The 17,298-nt window shown below is 35.8% G+C and overlaps 1 protein-coding gene across 1 annotated transcript in view; it reads left to right on the top strand.

The window, feature by feature from the left end:
* SPAG17 (sperm associated antigen 17) overlaps positions 1–17,298 on the top strand; it is a 236,393-nt gene that overhangs the window by 207,956 nt on the left and 11,139 nt on the right. The window contains exons 34-45 of the mRNA XM_049766018.1: positions 758–903; positions 1,023–1,153; positions 4,349–4,476; positions 5,192–5,374; positions 6,452–6,565; positions 9,846–9,891; positions 11,964–12,060; positions 12,282–12,329; positions 12,703–12,790; positions 13,559–13,661; positions 15,880–16,011; positions 16,417–16,553. Of these exons, the coding sequence (XP_049621975.1) occupies positions 758–903; positions 1,023–1,153; positions 4,349–4,476; positions 5,192–5,374; positions 6,452–6,565; positions 9,846–9,891; positions 11,964–12,060; positions 12,282–12,329; positions 12,703–12,790; positions 13,559–13,661; positions 15,880–16,011; positions 16,417–16,553 (1,353 nt within the window). The remainder of the gene's footprint in view (positions 1–757; positions 904–1,022; positions 1,154–4,348; positions 4,477–5,191; positions 5,375–6,451; positions 6,566–9,845; positions 9,892–11,963; positions 12,061–12,281; positions 12,330–12,702; positions 12,791–13,558; positions 13,662–15,879; positions 16,012–16,416; positions 16,554–17,298) is intronic.

Below are 17,298 nucleotides of genomic sequence, written 5' to 3' on the forward strand. Positions count from 1 at the left end.
GAGTATTGCTGGGTGTGGTCTAAAAAACAAACAAGCAAAAAAAAAAAAAAACTCTAAAATGTTTACTTACTGATCCTTAACAAAATAAAAGGTGACAGCTCTTTTTCTAGCACTACTGTTGTTTTTCTTGCCTTGCCCGATATGGGAGTTTCATCTATTGATTAATGATTGGTAGAATTATTTTCATTCTGAAACTATATCATTAAGCATTCGACATGGTTTTGATTTTCAGACAAGCCATAATCTTTTTTGACCTGTGATAAGGAAGAAGAAAGAGAGTCATTGTTGTGTAACTTAAAACTGCCAACATATTTCAATGTATAATAATTGAAGTAGAAGCTGAAATTCCAGTGACCTCTAGGCTGAAACGCAGAAATTACCCAGGGTATTTGCCTTGCATGCAACCAACCCAGGACAGACCCAGGTTGGATCCCATATGGTTTCCTGCGTCTGCCAGGAGCTATTTCTGAATACAGAGCTAGAAGTAATCCCTGAGCGTTGCTGGTCATGGCCCAAAAACTAAAGAAAAGAGAGAGATTACTTGCTTTCTCCAATTTAATAAATAGAAATATACAGTATTTTATTATATAATCATAGTATTTTAAGTATTATAGTACTATCATAAAGACATAGCTTTTGTTATAATCCTTTTATTTTACTTACAATCCTTTTGTTATAAATTCATTTGATTGTTTATATTATAACTTTACATTGTATTTTCCAAAACTTTTAGATGTTATTTTATTTTGTCCTTTAGGTCTTGTCTGATGGTAGCATATTTACTACATTGCCTGAAAACAATGTGGAAAATGACTTAAGTGAAAACTTCAAGGACTATGATAGTTTATCAACAGTCCATCTTCATAAGAATCATCTGCAGGTCTATGGTGAACATATCCCCAGGTGACAAACTAAATTGGCTATAAGTGTTTAACAATTTGTTAAAAAAAATTTTTTTCCAGTTCAAGCATCATTTTACCTGAGTCTTTCAAGCTAACAGAGAATTACATGTCTTCAACTAGGTTCTTTGTCATCTATGCCGATGGTTCAGGGATGGAACTTCTTCGAGACAGTGACATTGAAGAATTCCTATCGGTGGCTTATGGAGAATCAACTTCTGTAGTTCTACAAGAGCCAGTACAAGAACAGCCAGGTAGACCATCCACCATATTGAATTTATCTGTAACCCTTTACCAACTCACCTTCCTCACCACCTATTTACCACGTCACTTACCTATTAATTCTTGTTTTCCACCTTTGCTTGCCTTTGGGAGAGAAAAATAGTTGGGGCCACTTCTAGTATTGATCTAGGGCTATTTCTAGTTCTGTGCTCAGGAATGACCCCCGGAGGTGGTACCAAGGTACCTTCTGACTCTGTAAGTAGGTATATTGACTCCTATTTATGCGTTTGTTTCATCTTAATAGGAGGAAAAAAAGCTATTTCTTTTAAGTTTTTTTTATTGTGAAGTGATGGCAAAAAGGTAGGGCATTTGCCTTGCACACACTAATCTAGGACTGACCATGGTTCAATCCTCCAGCGTCCCATATGGTCCCCTAACCCAGGAATGATTTCTTAGCGCATAGCCAGGAGTAACCTCTGAGTGTCACTGGGTGTGGCCCTTCCCCAGAAAAAAATAGGTTTTTTTGTTGGTTATTTTAAAGATGAAGCCTTGCTGAGTTTAATATAAGAAAAGAAAGTTGATTTGGTAAATAAATTAGAAAACTAACCTGAAATACTGAATTTAAGACTATATTTTTTGAGGATTTATGTTACTTTAATTAATTTTAAATAAATCAGAATATGATTACAAGTTGGAGACACATACTACAGTACATTAAATTAACTTCTGGTACATGTAATACATATGTATATGTGAACATAAATATATGCTCATGTTATCTGTATAGAACTGTGTGTTATGACTAAACTTACATGTGTATGTTATCTTTTCTCTGAGTGGAAATGTGTTTGTGCTCCTTTATGAACATGCTTGAATTTGTGTATGTATATGTATATTTAGTGTATTGAAAACTTGTGAAACTATTCATTTTATACCGTTTTTCTAATTCTTCATTTAAATCCTATATAAACTAGCAACCACCATGCATTATACACTGGCTTGTTAGAAATACAATGGTGATATGATAGGCATGGAACTTTTGTAGAGTTTCTAATTCAATGAGAGAGAGGGAAATTAAGGAGTCATAGAAATAGGTTTAGGACTGTAAGTTGGGAGAAAAATGTATAAAGGGAAAGAAGTTCAATGAATGTATTTAACAGAATAAGCAAAGATAGTTTAATAGACTTTCTTGAAGACACTAGAGCTAAGAGCTGTTGGATAAGTAAGCATCAATTAAGAGAAGGGACAGCTTGGAAGAGAAACGACAAGGGAGATAAAGTATTGGAGAATGTGGGAAAAAAAGGTCTGAAGCAGAGAAAGAAAGAAAAAGAAAAAAGGAAAGAAAGAAAGAAAGAAAGAAAGAAAGAAAGAAAGAAAGAAAGAAAGAAAGAAAGAAAGAAAGAAAGAAAGAAAGAAAGAAAGAAAGAAAGAAAGAAAGAAAGAAAGAAAGAAAGGAAGGAAGGAAGGAAGGAAGAAAGAAAGAGAAAGGAAGGAAGGAAGGAAGGAAGAAAGAAAGAAGAAAGAGAGAGAAAGAAAGAAAGAAAGAAAGAAAGAAAGAAAGAAAGAAAGAAAGAAAGAAAGAAAGAAAGAAAGAAAGAAAGGAAGGAAGGAAGGAAGGAAGGAAGGAAGGAAGGAAGGAAGGAAGGAAGGAAGGAAGGAAGGAAGGAAGGAAGGAAGGAAGGAAGGAGGAAGGAAGGAAGGAAGGAAGGAGGAAGGAAGGAAGGAAGGAAGGAAGAAGGAAAGGGAAGGAAAGGGAAGGAAGGAAGGAAAGGAAAGGAAGGAAGGAAAGGAAAGGAAGGAAAGCGAAGGAGGGAGGGAGGAAGGGAGGGAGGGAGGAAGGAAGGGAGGGAGGAAGGGAGGGAGGGAGGAAGGGAGGGAGGGAGGAAGGAAAGAAGGAAAGAAGGAGGAAGGAAGGAAAGAAAGAAGGAAGGAAGGAAGGAAGGAAGGAAGGAAGGAAGGAAGGAAGGAAGGAAGGAAGGAAGGAAGGAAAGAAGGAGGAAGGAAAGAAAGAAGGAGGAAAGAAAGAAAGGAGGAAGGAAAGAAAGAAGGAAGATGAAAAGAAAGAAGAAAGAAGGAAAAAAGAAAGAAGAAAAGAAAGAAGAAAAAAGGAAAGAAGAAAGAAAAAAGAAAAAGAAAAAGAAAAAGAAAGAAGGAAAGAAAGAGAAAGAAAGAAAGAAAGAAAGAAAGAAAGAAAGAAAGAAAGAAAGAAAGAAAGAAAGAAAGAAAGAAAGAAAGAAAGAAAGAAAGAAAGAAAGAAAGAAAGAAAGAAAGAGAGAGAGAGAGAGAGAGAAAGAAAGAAAGAAAGAAAGAAAGAAAGAAAGAAAGAAAGAAAGAAAGAAAGAAAGAAAGAAAGAAAGAAAGAAAGAAAGAAAGAAAGAAAGAAAGAAAGAAAGAAAGAAAGAGAAGGAAGGAAGGAAGGAAGGAAGGAAAGAAGGAAAGGAAGAAAAGAAAGAAAGAAAAGATGATAGATGATAGATAGATAGATAGATAGATAGATAGATAGATAGATAGATAGATAGATAGATAGATAGATAGATAGATAGATAGATAGATAGATAGATAGATAGATAGATAGATGTACAAATTTAGAAAAGGACAAGAAAAGATTAAGGAATCCATTTTACCAAGAAGCAAAGGGAAGTAGAATTTTAATCATGGATTAGCATAAGTCACTTGGTTTCTGGGGAAAGGCTTCCTTCATAGGGTAGATAGGCGTCGAACTATTAGTTAGTTCAACCTGTGGAGTACAATAGGATCTCAAAGACAAAGGATCTAAGTCAGTGGAGAGGGAAAAAAGTTATAAACTCAAAAACTGCTTAGGATAAGCAGACAGGACTTGAGAATAATTTTTGAAGAATATTGGGGTGCTATTTAATATTTCCTGGTGATCTAAATGTGGTCACCAAGTGTTGCAATATATTTAAAAATCCTACCATTCAAGTTAGAGTGTAAGATTTCTGAAAAAAATTAAGAAAAGATTCTCCATGAGCAAAAGAGGTTTCTGGATTTAGTAAATATTTATTTAATTTAAATTTCTCATAACATTTTTGGTACTTCTTGTTTGTGGAGGAACCACACCCAGTAGTACTCCGGAGCCACCAGCATGACATGGGGGAGGACATGGACTGCCATCAAGGCTTCTCATGTGTCCTACTAATTGAAGCACATCCCTAGCACCAGAAACATTTTTTATGGATAAATGATCCTCTCAAAATTCTTTGAACCAGGTACCTTGAGCATAACAGTTCTCCGTCCCTTTTATGAAGCGTCACAGTGGCTAATGAAGAAAGAACTCGATACAATTGTTCCTCCTAATCTTCGATCAAGATCGTGGGACACATTTCCTTCAATTGAGGTAGAAGCATGTTTTTGTTTTGTTTTGTTCTGGGGACACACCAATGATGTTCAGCTCAGGGCTTATTTCTGGTTGCCCTGCACGTGATAGACCTGGGTTCAATCCTTGGCATCCCATTTGGTTCCCTGAACACCAACAGAAGTGATTCCTGAGTGTAGAGCCAGGAGTAAGCACTGAGCTCTGTGGGAAGGACCCCAAAACAACAAAATTTTAAAATAATAATAAAAATATAAAAATTAAATATCCAAATTTAAAAATATATTAATTAAATATACAAATTTGGGGGAACATATATAAAGAGGAAAGCTTTCCTAGATTTGTTGATTTTTAATTACCTATGTACTTACATTAGCAGATTTTTGTTTTGGGGGGGCCATACCCAATGATGTGCTCAGGGCTTGCTCCTGGCTCTGTGCTCAGAGATAAGGTTTAGCAAGCTTAGGAGACTGTCTGGGGTGCTGGGTATCAAGTCAGTCACCTGCTATAAGGCAAATACTTTGCCCTCTCCTACCAAACTTTTTGAGCAGTGATTTTGTTTACCATTATATTTCCAAGCAAGTTGTTTTGACTGTAACTGTCTACATAGGAGAGTAACCCACCCACACAAAATATGAAATATTCTCATATATATGGGCAGAAAAGTGACTCTTTTTTCTTAAAGTTACTCTTAAAACTTTCTGATATATTCTTCACTGGTTGTTGTTTTTGATTATAGAAAAAAACTCCAGGACCTCCTTTTGGCACTCACATTTGGAAGGGTCTTAATATTGGTGCCAAAAAACTCATAAGCACACCTGCTCCACTACTCAAGAATCCGAGTGTGCTACAGATTCGAAAGTTTATCCAGCATAAAGTCTTAAAGGATGATGTGAAAATCCAGCTACAAATTTCCCTTAAGGTAGTAGAATCAGGGTAATATGATAAAAGAAAAAACCTTAAATAGGGCAATAATTCCTGTTGATTTTTTGACTGAAGTAACTAATTCTACCATATTGGAATTCTCTATATTTATCTGATGCCATGTATGAGTGTTAGTTTTCCAGATGACATAATTTTGAGAGGTTAAAAACTACTTCATAGTTCCCCCAATGGGAACTTTTGAAGACCCAAAGAGAAGATGAATAACCTTTATATATGACAGATATAGACTATAACCCTTTTCCCACAGTATGGACAATTTCGCTATTGGCCCCTGGACAAAAGGTATAACTGAAAATTGATCTGATAGCCATGGAAGTAAAGTGTTATTGATTTCTGAAATTAGTATAAGAATTTGCAAAATTATACACTTCGTTGTATAATCATATCTGTGACATATTGCTGGACTGGGACACTCACTAGCTCTTTGAGTCCAATGGTAAGGACTTCTTAGTTAACTCTCTCAGAATAAGAACTATATTTGTTTTGCTGATGATTATATATCCAGCATCTGGCATAGTAGAGGACCATTATGTAGAAAAATGGATCAAGTATTTTTGGGAAAGATAAAGTGGTCTCTTGGAAACAAAGGCATAAATAGAATCACCAGGACTATCCTTGGAAAAGACTCTAAAAATATTTAACCCAATTTTGTTCACATTTTTGGATAAGGACCTTAAAGATATTGTATTAACAGCTGTTCTCTCTGTAAGACTCATAGAGTGCTAATATCTTATGTCCCTTTAAATGATTTGCCTTGGGACTTCCAGATATTTGCTTATATAAACACATTTTTCTGAAAAACCTTTCAGATTGCTTTGCCAGTAATAGGCTATCAAGCCATATATATTTTTAGGAATTGTAAAATATTTTAAATTTGGAGCAGAGAGATAATATAGCTGGTAAGGCACTGGCTTGGCTCACAGCTGATCCATATTGGATCCCTGGACACTGAATATGGTTCCCTAAGACAGGAGTAACTCTTGAATAAAATGTTACTTGATCCGCCCTCAATCTTTCAAGTTGACACTATTTTTTTAATATTTGTATTGGTTAGGATTATATTAACCACATTCTAAGGAAAGAAGATGAGCTACAGGAAATGAGAGTGAAAGATCTCAGATCTGAAGAAGAAAGAGGCAATGCTGCAGATCTCCTTAAGCTAGTGATGGTGAGATGAAATGTTTCATATACCGATTTTTCAATTGTTTCATGGTTTTAATTTTGAAAAAAAAAAGCACAAGGAATAGTTATTTCTGCAGCTTCTAGGAAGCACTTAATCTATCATTGTAGTTTCTTATTTCTATGGAGGGCTTTTTTCCTTATATATTAAATTTTTCAAGCACTTATTTGGCTCTTCCTTAAATAAAATAATTCTGAAGGTTTATATAGGAAAGCTTACTGCTTCAGAGAAATGAACATATATTTGAAATGTTGATTGAATGAATGAACCAGAAAAATTTAGAAAAAATAGAAATTTCTACAAATGAAAATGAGGTCCGGGGCCGGTGAGGTGGCGCTAGAGGTAAGGTATCTGCCTTGCATGCGCTAGCCAAGGAAGGACCACGGTTCGATCCCCCGACGTCCCATATGGTCCCCCCAAGCCAGGGGCAATTTCTGAGCACTTAGCCAGGAGTAACCCCTGAGCATCAAATGGGTGTGGCCCAAAATAAACAAACAAACAAACAAAAAAAGAAAATGAGGTCCATTTTAAGAAATCTGATATTAATACTAAAAAAATATAGTGTTTGTCATTTTTCTTTGGTTTTTGGACAACACACAGTAATGTTCAATGTTTTTTTTCTTTATTTAAACATCTTGATTACATATATGATTGTGATTAGGTTTCAGTCATGTAAAGAACACCCCCATCACCAGTCCAACATTCCAACTACCAATGTCCCAAATCTCCCTCCATCCCACCCCACTCCCACCTGTACTCCAGAAAGGCTTTCCAGTTCCCTCATTCATTCACATGATTATGGTAGCACTCTGTGTAGTTATTTCTATAACTGCACTCACCACTCTTTGTGGTGAGATTCATGAAGTGAGGTGGAAGTTCCAGCCCTCCTCTCATTGTCTCTGAGGTTTGTTGCAAAAATGACTTTTATTTTTCTTAAAATCCATAGATGAGTGAGACTATTCTGCATCTCTCTCTCCCTCTGACTTATTTCACTCAGCAGGATAGATTCCATGTACATCCATGTATAGGAAAATTTCATGACTTCATTTCTCCTGACAGCTGCATAATATTCCATTGTGTATATGTACCACAGTTTCTTTTTTTTTTTTTTTTTTTTTTGGTTTTTGGGCAACACCCAGTAACGCTCAGGGGTTACTCCTGGCTATGCACTCAGAAGAAGTTGCTCCTGGCTTGGGGGACCATATGGGACACCGGGGGATCGAACCGCGGTCCATCCAAGGCTAGCGCAGGCAAGGCAGGCACCTTACCTTTAGCGCCACTGCCCGGCCCCATACCACAGTTTCTTTAGCCATTCGTCTGTTGAAGGGTATCTTGGTTGTTTTTAGAGCCTGGTTATTGTGAATAGTGCTGCAATAAATATAGGTGTGAGGAAGGGGTTTTTGTATTGTATTCTTGTGTTCTTAGTGTATATCCCTAGGAGTGGAATAGCTGGGTCGAATGGGAGCTCAATTTCCAGATTTTGGAGGAATCTCCATATCGCTTTCCATAGAGATTGGACTAGATGGCATTCCCACCAGCGGTGGATAAGAGTTCCTTTCTCTCCACATCCCCACCAGCACTGATTGTTCTCATTTTTTGTGATGTATGCCAATCTCTGTGGTGTGAGATGGTATCTCATTGTCATTTTGTTTTTCATCTCCCTAATGATTAGTGATGAGGAGCATTTTTTCATGTGCCTTTTGGCCATTTGTATTTCTTTTTTTTAATCAAAGTGTCTGTTCATTGCTTCTACCCATTTTTTGATGGGATTAGATGTTTTTTCTTGTAAAGTTCTGTCAGTTGCCCTGTATATTTTGGAGATTAGCCCTTTATCTGATAGGTGTTGGGTGAATAGTTTCTCCCACTCGGTGGGTGGCTCTTGTATCCTGGGCACTATTTCTTTTGAGGTGCAGAAGCTTCTCAGCTTAATGTATTCCCATCTGTTGATCTCTGCTTCCACTTGTTTGGAAGGTGCAGTTTCCTCCTTGAAGATGCCTTTAGTCTCAATGTCGTGGAGTGTTTTACCGACGTGTTGTTCTATATACCTTATGGTATCAGGTCTGATATCAAGGTGGCAGGCTACAAAATTAACACACAGAAATCAATGGCCTTTTTATACTCCAATAATGATACGGAAGAGAAGGACGTCAAGAAGGCAATCCCATTCATATTAGTGTCACAGAGACTCAAATATCTTGGAGTCAACTTCACCAAAGACGTGAAGGACCTATACAAAGAAAACTATAAAGCCCTGCTCCAAGAAATAAGAGAGGACACATTAAATGGAAACACATACCCTGCTCATGGGTTGGCAAGATTAACATCATTAAAATGGCAATGCTCCCCAAAGCATTATACAGATTTAAGGCAATCCCCTTAAAAATACCCATGACATTCTTCAAAGAAGTGGATCAAACACTTATGAAGTTCATCTGGAACAATAAACACCCTCGAATAGTTAAAGCACTCCTAGGAAAAAGGAAAATGGGAGGCATTACTTTCTCCGACTTTAAACTGTACTACAAAGCAATGGTATTGGAATGAAGACAGACCCTCAGATCAGTGGAATAGGCTCGAGTTCTCAATGTTCCCCAGACATACAATCACCTAATTTTTGACAAGGGAGCAAGAAATACTAAGTGGAGCAGGGAAACCTCTTCAACAAGTGGTGCTGGCAGAACTGGTTAGCCACTTGCAAAAAAGCGAACATAGACCCCCAGTTAACATCATGTACGAAGGTAATGTTCAATGTTACTCCTGACTCAACACTGGAGGGTTTAGGGGACCATTGGGATGCCAGGGATCAAACCTGGTAATTTGTGTGCAAGGTAAAGTCACTATACATTGTACCATTAATCATCTAGTTTTGTATTATCATTAATAAACAAATTAATCCTGGGCTACAGAGATATTACAGAGGCTACAATGAATGCCTTGCATGCAGCTGACCCCAGTTCTATCCCTGGCATTACATAGTCCCAGGTACAGTTCAAGAGGTCCTTAGCCCTTCCCTGGTAGCCTGGAGAATTCCTATCTCTACAGTACCTGAGAAGTAATGCATCATCAGTCCTTTGTGTTGAGCTACTGACACAGTTGGCCAAGATTTACAGGGAAGGACCTCTGACTTCCTGAATACTGTTTGGATACCTCAACCCTGCCAATTAATCTATCAGTAATTTCTATAAAGAATCAATTGAGCATATAAATAATGCTTCTAAACAAAGTGAATATTTATGGAATATAATGATGAATTCTATCTTTGTTTCAGTCTTTCCCTAAAATGGAGGAAACTACAAAAAGTCACATTAGTGAAGGTAACAATATTTAATTTTCTCCAAAAATTATTTCAGATTTCAAAGAAAATTTATACCATATTTTCCGGCATATAAGACGACTTTTGAAACAAGAAAAAGACAGCTGAAAATTGGGGGTCATCTTATACGCTGAGTATATCCTGAAAAAGGTTCCAATGTGCCGCTAAATGAAAATTGTCTGAATATTGCCACAAAACAAAATTTTCAACTGGATCCTGCACCAATCACTGCAAGGCTGCTCGGACCACCTCTCTGACTCAGCCAGTCCAAGCAGGCTTTTGATGCATGCAAATTAGACAATGTTCTGGTGTCAAAAGCCTGCTCAGATGGGCCAGAGTCAGAGAGGAAGTCTATTACAGTAGAACCTTTGAATCTTTGTTTGTTGTGATTGGCTCCCTGTGGTACATACAGTTGCAGCACAGGAAACGTTCTGTCTGATACAGCAAATATAGGCCTAAACCTATGTTTTAACTGCAAAATTATACCGCCAGTTGTCTTATACGCCAGAAAATACGATACTTCTGACATTTGATATAAGAATTATAAAATGCTATATATACATATCTGTGTTGTATTGGTCGTAATGCATTGTAAAACTTTATTTGCATAAATTTTCCTGACTAAATGATAAGATTTTGGGGGTACAGAGGGTAGGGCATTTGCCTTACATGTGGCTGACCCGGATTCAATCCCTGAAATCCATATGATCCCCTGAATCTTCCAGGAGTAATTTCTGTGTGCAGAGCCAAGAGTAACCCTGAGAGCTGCCAGGTGTGCCCCCACACACACAAACACAAAATTGTGAGATCCTTAAAACTGTTGACATTTAAATTTCATCTGTTGAATGGAAAAGTAGACATTGTCTTTTTATATTAGCCTTATGTTGTATTCAGACAGAAAATAAAGTCAGCCAAGGACATATATGTGTCTCCCAAGGATACATAAGCATGTTGAATTATTAATATTAATTATTAATATTAAGCAAAGATGCAAATATTGCATTGTTTTAAACTATGTGTGTCCCTAGAAGTCTAAACTTAGGTCCTGTACTCATTTGAGACACAATTTATCGTTTATTTTTTAAAATACAACATCTCACCAAGATTCTATTCTTGGATTCACTGGCCAAATGATTGGCCAATGTATTATATCCTTATCTTTGGGTTCAAATATTTAGATATATCTTAGAAAAATAATTTCAATAAGTGACTTTTCTTGTCTTTAAAAGTTTTGATTCTTCAGAAGAATTTCTTCTCTCTTTGGGGGGAGACGGTAGAGGATATGACCTACTAGTGCCCACGGCTATGTTACCACTAAGAAATCACTTACTCTGTGCTCAGGAATTACTCCTGACAGTGCTTAGGGGACCATATGCAAAGCAGTGGACTGATCAATGTTGGTTGCATGCAAGGTCAATACCTTACTTTGTTTATTATCTTATACGTAAGAAGAATTTAAATAGAATAAAGATTTAAAAAAAAAGAATATTTTCTACTGAAAGTGCCTCTTCTATATTTTACATTTTGACTAGAAGACATATGTCCTTTAATAGAATATTTCATAATATAGTCTTATGTACAGTTTCTTAATTAGAGAAATTCTGGCAAATTCTTAGTAAATTAGGGGCCAGACAATAATACATTAGTGGGTAGGACATTTGCCTTGTAGGCAAAGCAGGACTGATTTTGCTTCATGTATGATCTTCTGTGCACTGATAGGAGTAATTCCTGAATACAGATCCAGGAGTAACCCTTAAGCATCACCTGTTGTTCCTTCCGAAATAAAAATTTATTAGATTAAGTATAGAGTTTTCTCACTTAACTGAAGTTGGAAGGGGCTTATTAGTGATATTAGTGGAGGGAACAGACATTCTGCTGGTGGGTGTGGTGGTGGGTTGAGGTAAAAATATATCATTAACAGTATTGTAAATCATGGAGCCTCAATAAAAAATGGGAAAAAATATAGTTTGTTTAAAGAAATATCTCATATTTGTCATGGTTATGGTGTAAAGAAAGCTTGTCACAACAATTTGAGTTGTTGAAAGTCAAAGTTAATAGCAACTAATTTTAAAGTTGCAGATCACCTGACTGACTTATTCACGAAAACTTTGACTGATGTCTCGTATCCATCAGACATATATGATGAAGATGAAATGGAAAAAAAGTTGAGGTAAGCTGATCTAATGTGCTTCACTTAACCCTAAGCATAAAATGACAGATGGATGGAGAGATATCAGTGTCCTAACTCTGGAAAATGATATCAGTGAATTTACAGTCTTCTGCATCCCACATTGTGATCAATTTATCTTACAGTGGTGGGGGTTTTTTTATTATTATTGTTTGCAAGCCAACACAGCTTTTATATAAGTGTATTTTTCTTTCCTTTACTAGGAACTTGATATCACAAAAGAACTGGCAAGAAAAGATAACTAAAACAAGGTAATTCTATCCTGAAGTATATGTAAGCATATGGAAAGGACCTGATATGTAAAATCAAAGAGTTTTTGAAGGGGTTGAAAGGTATTAACAACTGTTATATTGTATATACCTGATAGATTTCTAAGAAACTCATAACAGTGGTTTTCTAGAGAGAGAAGCTCAGGGAAAATGTAAGCTGGAGAACTTTGGAAATCACAATGGTGTCAGTAAAATATTTTTTTAAAAAAACAAAGTGAACTGAAAGTTGAAACAAAAAATTTGATGAGTTCAATGCTACCAGTTTTATAATTAGTGATTCCTTCTTCCATGGGATTTCCTACTTAAACACAACAAATAATATTCTCTTTTGCATCATTATGGGCATACCAAACAGGAAGGAAATTGAAAAAACAAAACGATATGTCATGGAAATTCGGAACAAAATGATCTCACCCTACTTCAGTTCTGAATTTAAGTCCCAGGTAATTTAATATGATTAACAGTTAAATTCTTCATAAAAGTTGCTATAAATGCATATGTTGCTATGTAAGCTAAATTGTCTGATATTTTTATTTTTCCTGCAATGAGTTCCTATTGTCTAATATCTACCTTTCAAACCTATGTCCTCACAAGTATATGAGATGAACTATTAGTTTTATGTTTTCTATTTAAAAAATTATCTGCAATTGCATTCTATTTACTTCTTGCCTATACTATCTAACTGTTAGTCATACTTTCCCATCTATTTTTTTGAGAGTAAATGTCTCCTTATTGTTAACTATCTTCTGTTAAATCTATTTTGAAGTTTTTATTCTATTAAAATTCCCTCAAGTTTTAGCTGCCAAGTCAATAGTAATAGTCAAGCAGTAGTTCTAAGCTATAGCTAACTCTTTGGGGTTCATGAAAGTCCATCTCTTCCATAAAACTTCGAACCCCTGAAGAAGAGGGAACATTTTTTTTTATGTTTAGATATGTCTGTTTATCTACTAAAAACTTCTATTACTACTACTATGAACTGAAGGCTGCCAAAGTAGTCAGTTATGGGAAATTATATCAAATTAGCAAAGCTAGAATTGATTTGATCAGTCTTTCAAATATGCTTTTACTTCCCAGCTCTATTTCACAACCCTGGGGGGTAGGATGGGATATGTTTTTGCCATCATTCTTCGCTTGTTCTGCTTGGTCAGTCATCTTTCATCCATGTCTAAACTGTTTTCTAAAAATGTTTTCTCTTTTCTTTTTCCTTTAAGTTTAATTATTTGGATGCTCTTTCCAAAAACTTGCCTCCTTTTACAAAGAAAGAGGAGAGCACAAACAACATATCGGCTCAAAATCTATCTCATATCTACCTAGGTAATGTATTCTTGAAGTTCCTACTTTCACTAATGTGCTTTACTGAAGACATAGTTTACTTTGAGCATAACTTGTTCCTATCACCTTTTGTCTTTGCAATCATTAATGACATAAAGCAACCATCACTTGCCCTTCGGCATAGCTTACTGTGATTAGTATACTACATATTAGAGTTAAATGAAGAAACAAAGATGTAAATAACTTATTATTAATTCTGTATACCTCATATTTACCTAAAAACATTCACAAGAGCTGATTAATTTAAAAGAGATAAGGGTCCATGAGATGGTTTAGCTTTGCATATGAGTCCTGTGTTAGATTTCCCAGCTCCAAGTGGTCCTTTAAGCACTACTGCTTATAACTTTTCCTTAAAAAAATTAATAGAGGGGCCTGAGTGATAGCAGAACAGTAGGGTGTTCGCCTTGCACACAGCAGATCCAGGACAGACCTCGTTCGATCCCCGGTGTCCCCTATGGTCCCCCGAACCATATGTTATTTCTGAGCACATAGCCAGGAGTAACCCCTGAGAGTCACTGGGTGTGGCCCCCCCAAAAGCAAAAACTACTTAATAGAAATGTTTCTTTTCTTCAAAACAGAAATAAAATGTTACTAGAGAACAGGGCATTCACACAGTCTCAATATTTCAACCCATATATTACCCACTAATTACTAAAAAATATTTACAAAGGAGTGAATATATAAGATTTTCCACCTTAAACAACATCAATTTAAAAGAAGAAAGGGAAAAAAGAAAAAACAAACAAGCAAAACAAATCCAAAAACCAAAATAAGCAACAACAAAAAACACTACAGCAACAATAAACAACAACAATAAAGAAAGGAAAAAGAAAAAAGAAAGGAGGGCTGGTGTGGCAAGGTTTTGTGTATTTTTTGGTTTTGTTTTTTGGTTCGCTTATTGTTTAGGGTTTTTTTTTTTCATAGGCACAGTAAGTATTGGAGAATTAGAAAGGGAATTCCCTTGGCATAAGAGATACAGATTTCTCTGCTCATTTTTTTAATGAATCTATTCATACATATTTATTTTAGTGACTCTAACCAGAGAAAATTATTAGATCAATATATAATACTCACATTATATAATAAATTTTGAACTCAGAAGAGGTCAATATCACTAAAACAATAAAAATATATTCTATGATGTCATGGTAAAAATAACAAAAATACTGTGCTGTTGTAGATTAAAATAAGCCTGGGTTAGATCCCTGATGTCCCATATGATACCTTGAGCCAGGAATGATTTCTGAGTGCATAGCCAGGAGTAACCCCTGAGCGTCACCAGGTGTGGCCCCAAAACAAACAAACAAAAAAAAAAACCCTTGCATTTGATGCTTTAACTTTGGATGCTCCAGCAAGGAGAGGAAAAGCACAATTAATGATAGTTTATAGCAATTATATAAATTCTGTTATATGAAAGTCCATGAATGGGGTTTATGGAATTACTCTAAATTTTCTTCGTTGTTATGATGGTTTTGTGGTAATGTTGAAGAATGTCTCCATTTCAAAAAAATACATGACAAAGAATGTAGGGGTGGAATGAATTCTATTGCTTCTTTTCAATAATTTGGGTAGTTAAAATACCAAGATAAAGGGATTTTTTTTTATCCCGCAACACAATACTAGATGGTTAGTTGCCTATAATAACCACAGACAAAATAGGAAGGACAGCAACAGAACTCCAAACAAATAAACACAAATCCAACTCTCTTCTGAAAGAAATGTTCAAAGCAAAGTTGAAGGCTGGAATAATTAAGGACCTGTTGATATGAAGGGATAGAAGCGGAAATTACATTAAATTGTGAAACTGCCAGTATCTCTTGCACACTGGATGGCCAATTCAACAAATCAATTCTTAGCCTTGTGAAAGCAGATGGTGCCCGAGAAAAATTTTAGCAAACTATTCTAGGTTTCCAACTCAGTCAAGAGAGTTTGGTATACACAAGTGGGAATGTATTTACACCCCCAGCTTGATATAGTCCTTCACAATATGTTATCTTTCTTTTTTATTTTTTTAATATTTTTATTTAAACACCTTGATTACAAATATGATTGTAGTTGGGTTTCAATCATCTTTCTAAACAGGTTGGGAAGGCTGTGGGAAGCCCATTGAAAGTTCATTAAAAAGAAGCATATGAGCACTAGTCATGATTGCACCAGTGTCCAAAATAATATTTCATAATATGTATTTGGATTTTTTTAGGACCTACGTTATATAAATCTTCACTAAAGACACAGTCAAATATGTCCACTTTTCAAAAATCAGTGAGCTTTATAGATAACAAGGAGGACGTTACCCAGGACCATATTGGAAATGTACCCATATCTACCAAAGGTGGGACAGTCTTTTGTGGTATCTATCTCATTGCTTCTCCCAACAAAGCATATGCAAAAACTTCTTTGTAAAATGTAACATTGATGGAGGTAGGAGGAAAATTGGGAACACTGCTAGCAAAAAAATGTGCATATATGAATGGTGTTGTACATTAAATGACTGAAGTTTAATTATGAACAACTTTATTACTGTATATCTCATGGTGATTTAATTTAAGAATTTATTTATATATAAATAAATATATGTAAATAGAATTTTACTTTTAAAAGACCAGAATTAATACAGTTTTTGTTCTTTTCCCTAAAAAAGTTCTTTAAAAAAACATCTCCCAAGTTTCTACATTATGTTATTTCCTTAAGTGTCTGAATAAAATGTTAACATAGCATAATTCTAATTTTTTAACAGAACCAGAACCTTCTGAACCTGAAAAAATCCTAACCCAGTCATTGTTGGAGGATGTCACAGGACAAGCCAGCAAAGAGAGAGAGAAGTTACCTCGCTATTTGAAGAGTTCTAAACCCAAATCTCAACCTCCCACAAAGGTGAAATGGAAAAATGTCCCAGAGTCCATCAGTGGCTCTTGAAATCCTGACTCATTGACATTATAAATTGCCACCTAAAATGGGTGCAATTTGACAGCAACCCAGAGAGTTGTAATGTCCCATCAATAGGTTTGTCAATAATGTAAATTAGCTAGGAGGACCCATGGAGTAGAGGATTTATTCTATATGTCCACTTGTGGCCAGGAAATGCATTCTGTTAACCAGAAGGTTAGGCAGGTTTATAGCCAAGAGAACAAGAACTGTAGCATTATACAAGCAAGAGTGAAGGTAAACAAATTGTGGCTGTTTATTCTTGGTAATCACACAGAAACTGACTGGATTCCCAACATGACTTAAAGGTCATAATAACCATTCCTGGGCTGCTCTCAGCCTCAGCTGTGTCCTTTTACTAAAATCTCTATTATCTCATGATAGAGTTGAGATTGGATTACCTTCCATCGCAGAGGGAAACTAAGGTTATGCTTTCAAGCTATCTCATACAAGCCATAAGAACAATCTTATGAAATGATTGTTCAACCATTGATTGCTTGAGATCAGTCATTCTGGGACTGCCTACACCAAAAAACAAATTAGCAAATACAACACTATAAAAAGTTATTTGGGGAAATCTTTCAGATTTGGGATAAAATCTACATCATTTACATGGTTGCAAGACATGGCCCAATTTGCTTCATAGCTTTACTTCCCCAAACTCACTACCATTGTAGGGTGTTCTGAGCTCTTT

This window comes from Suncus etruscus, chromosome 19 (assembly GCF_024139225.1).
Source record: "Suncus etruscus isolate mSunEtr1 chromosome 19, mSunEtr1.pri.cur, whole genome shotgun sequence".
Taxonomy (NCBI): Eukaryota; Metazoa; Chordata; class Mammalia; order Eulipotyphla; family Soricidae; genus Suncus; species Suncus etruscus.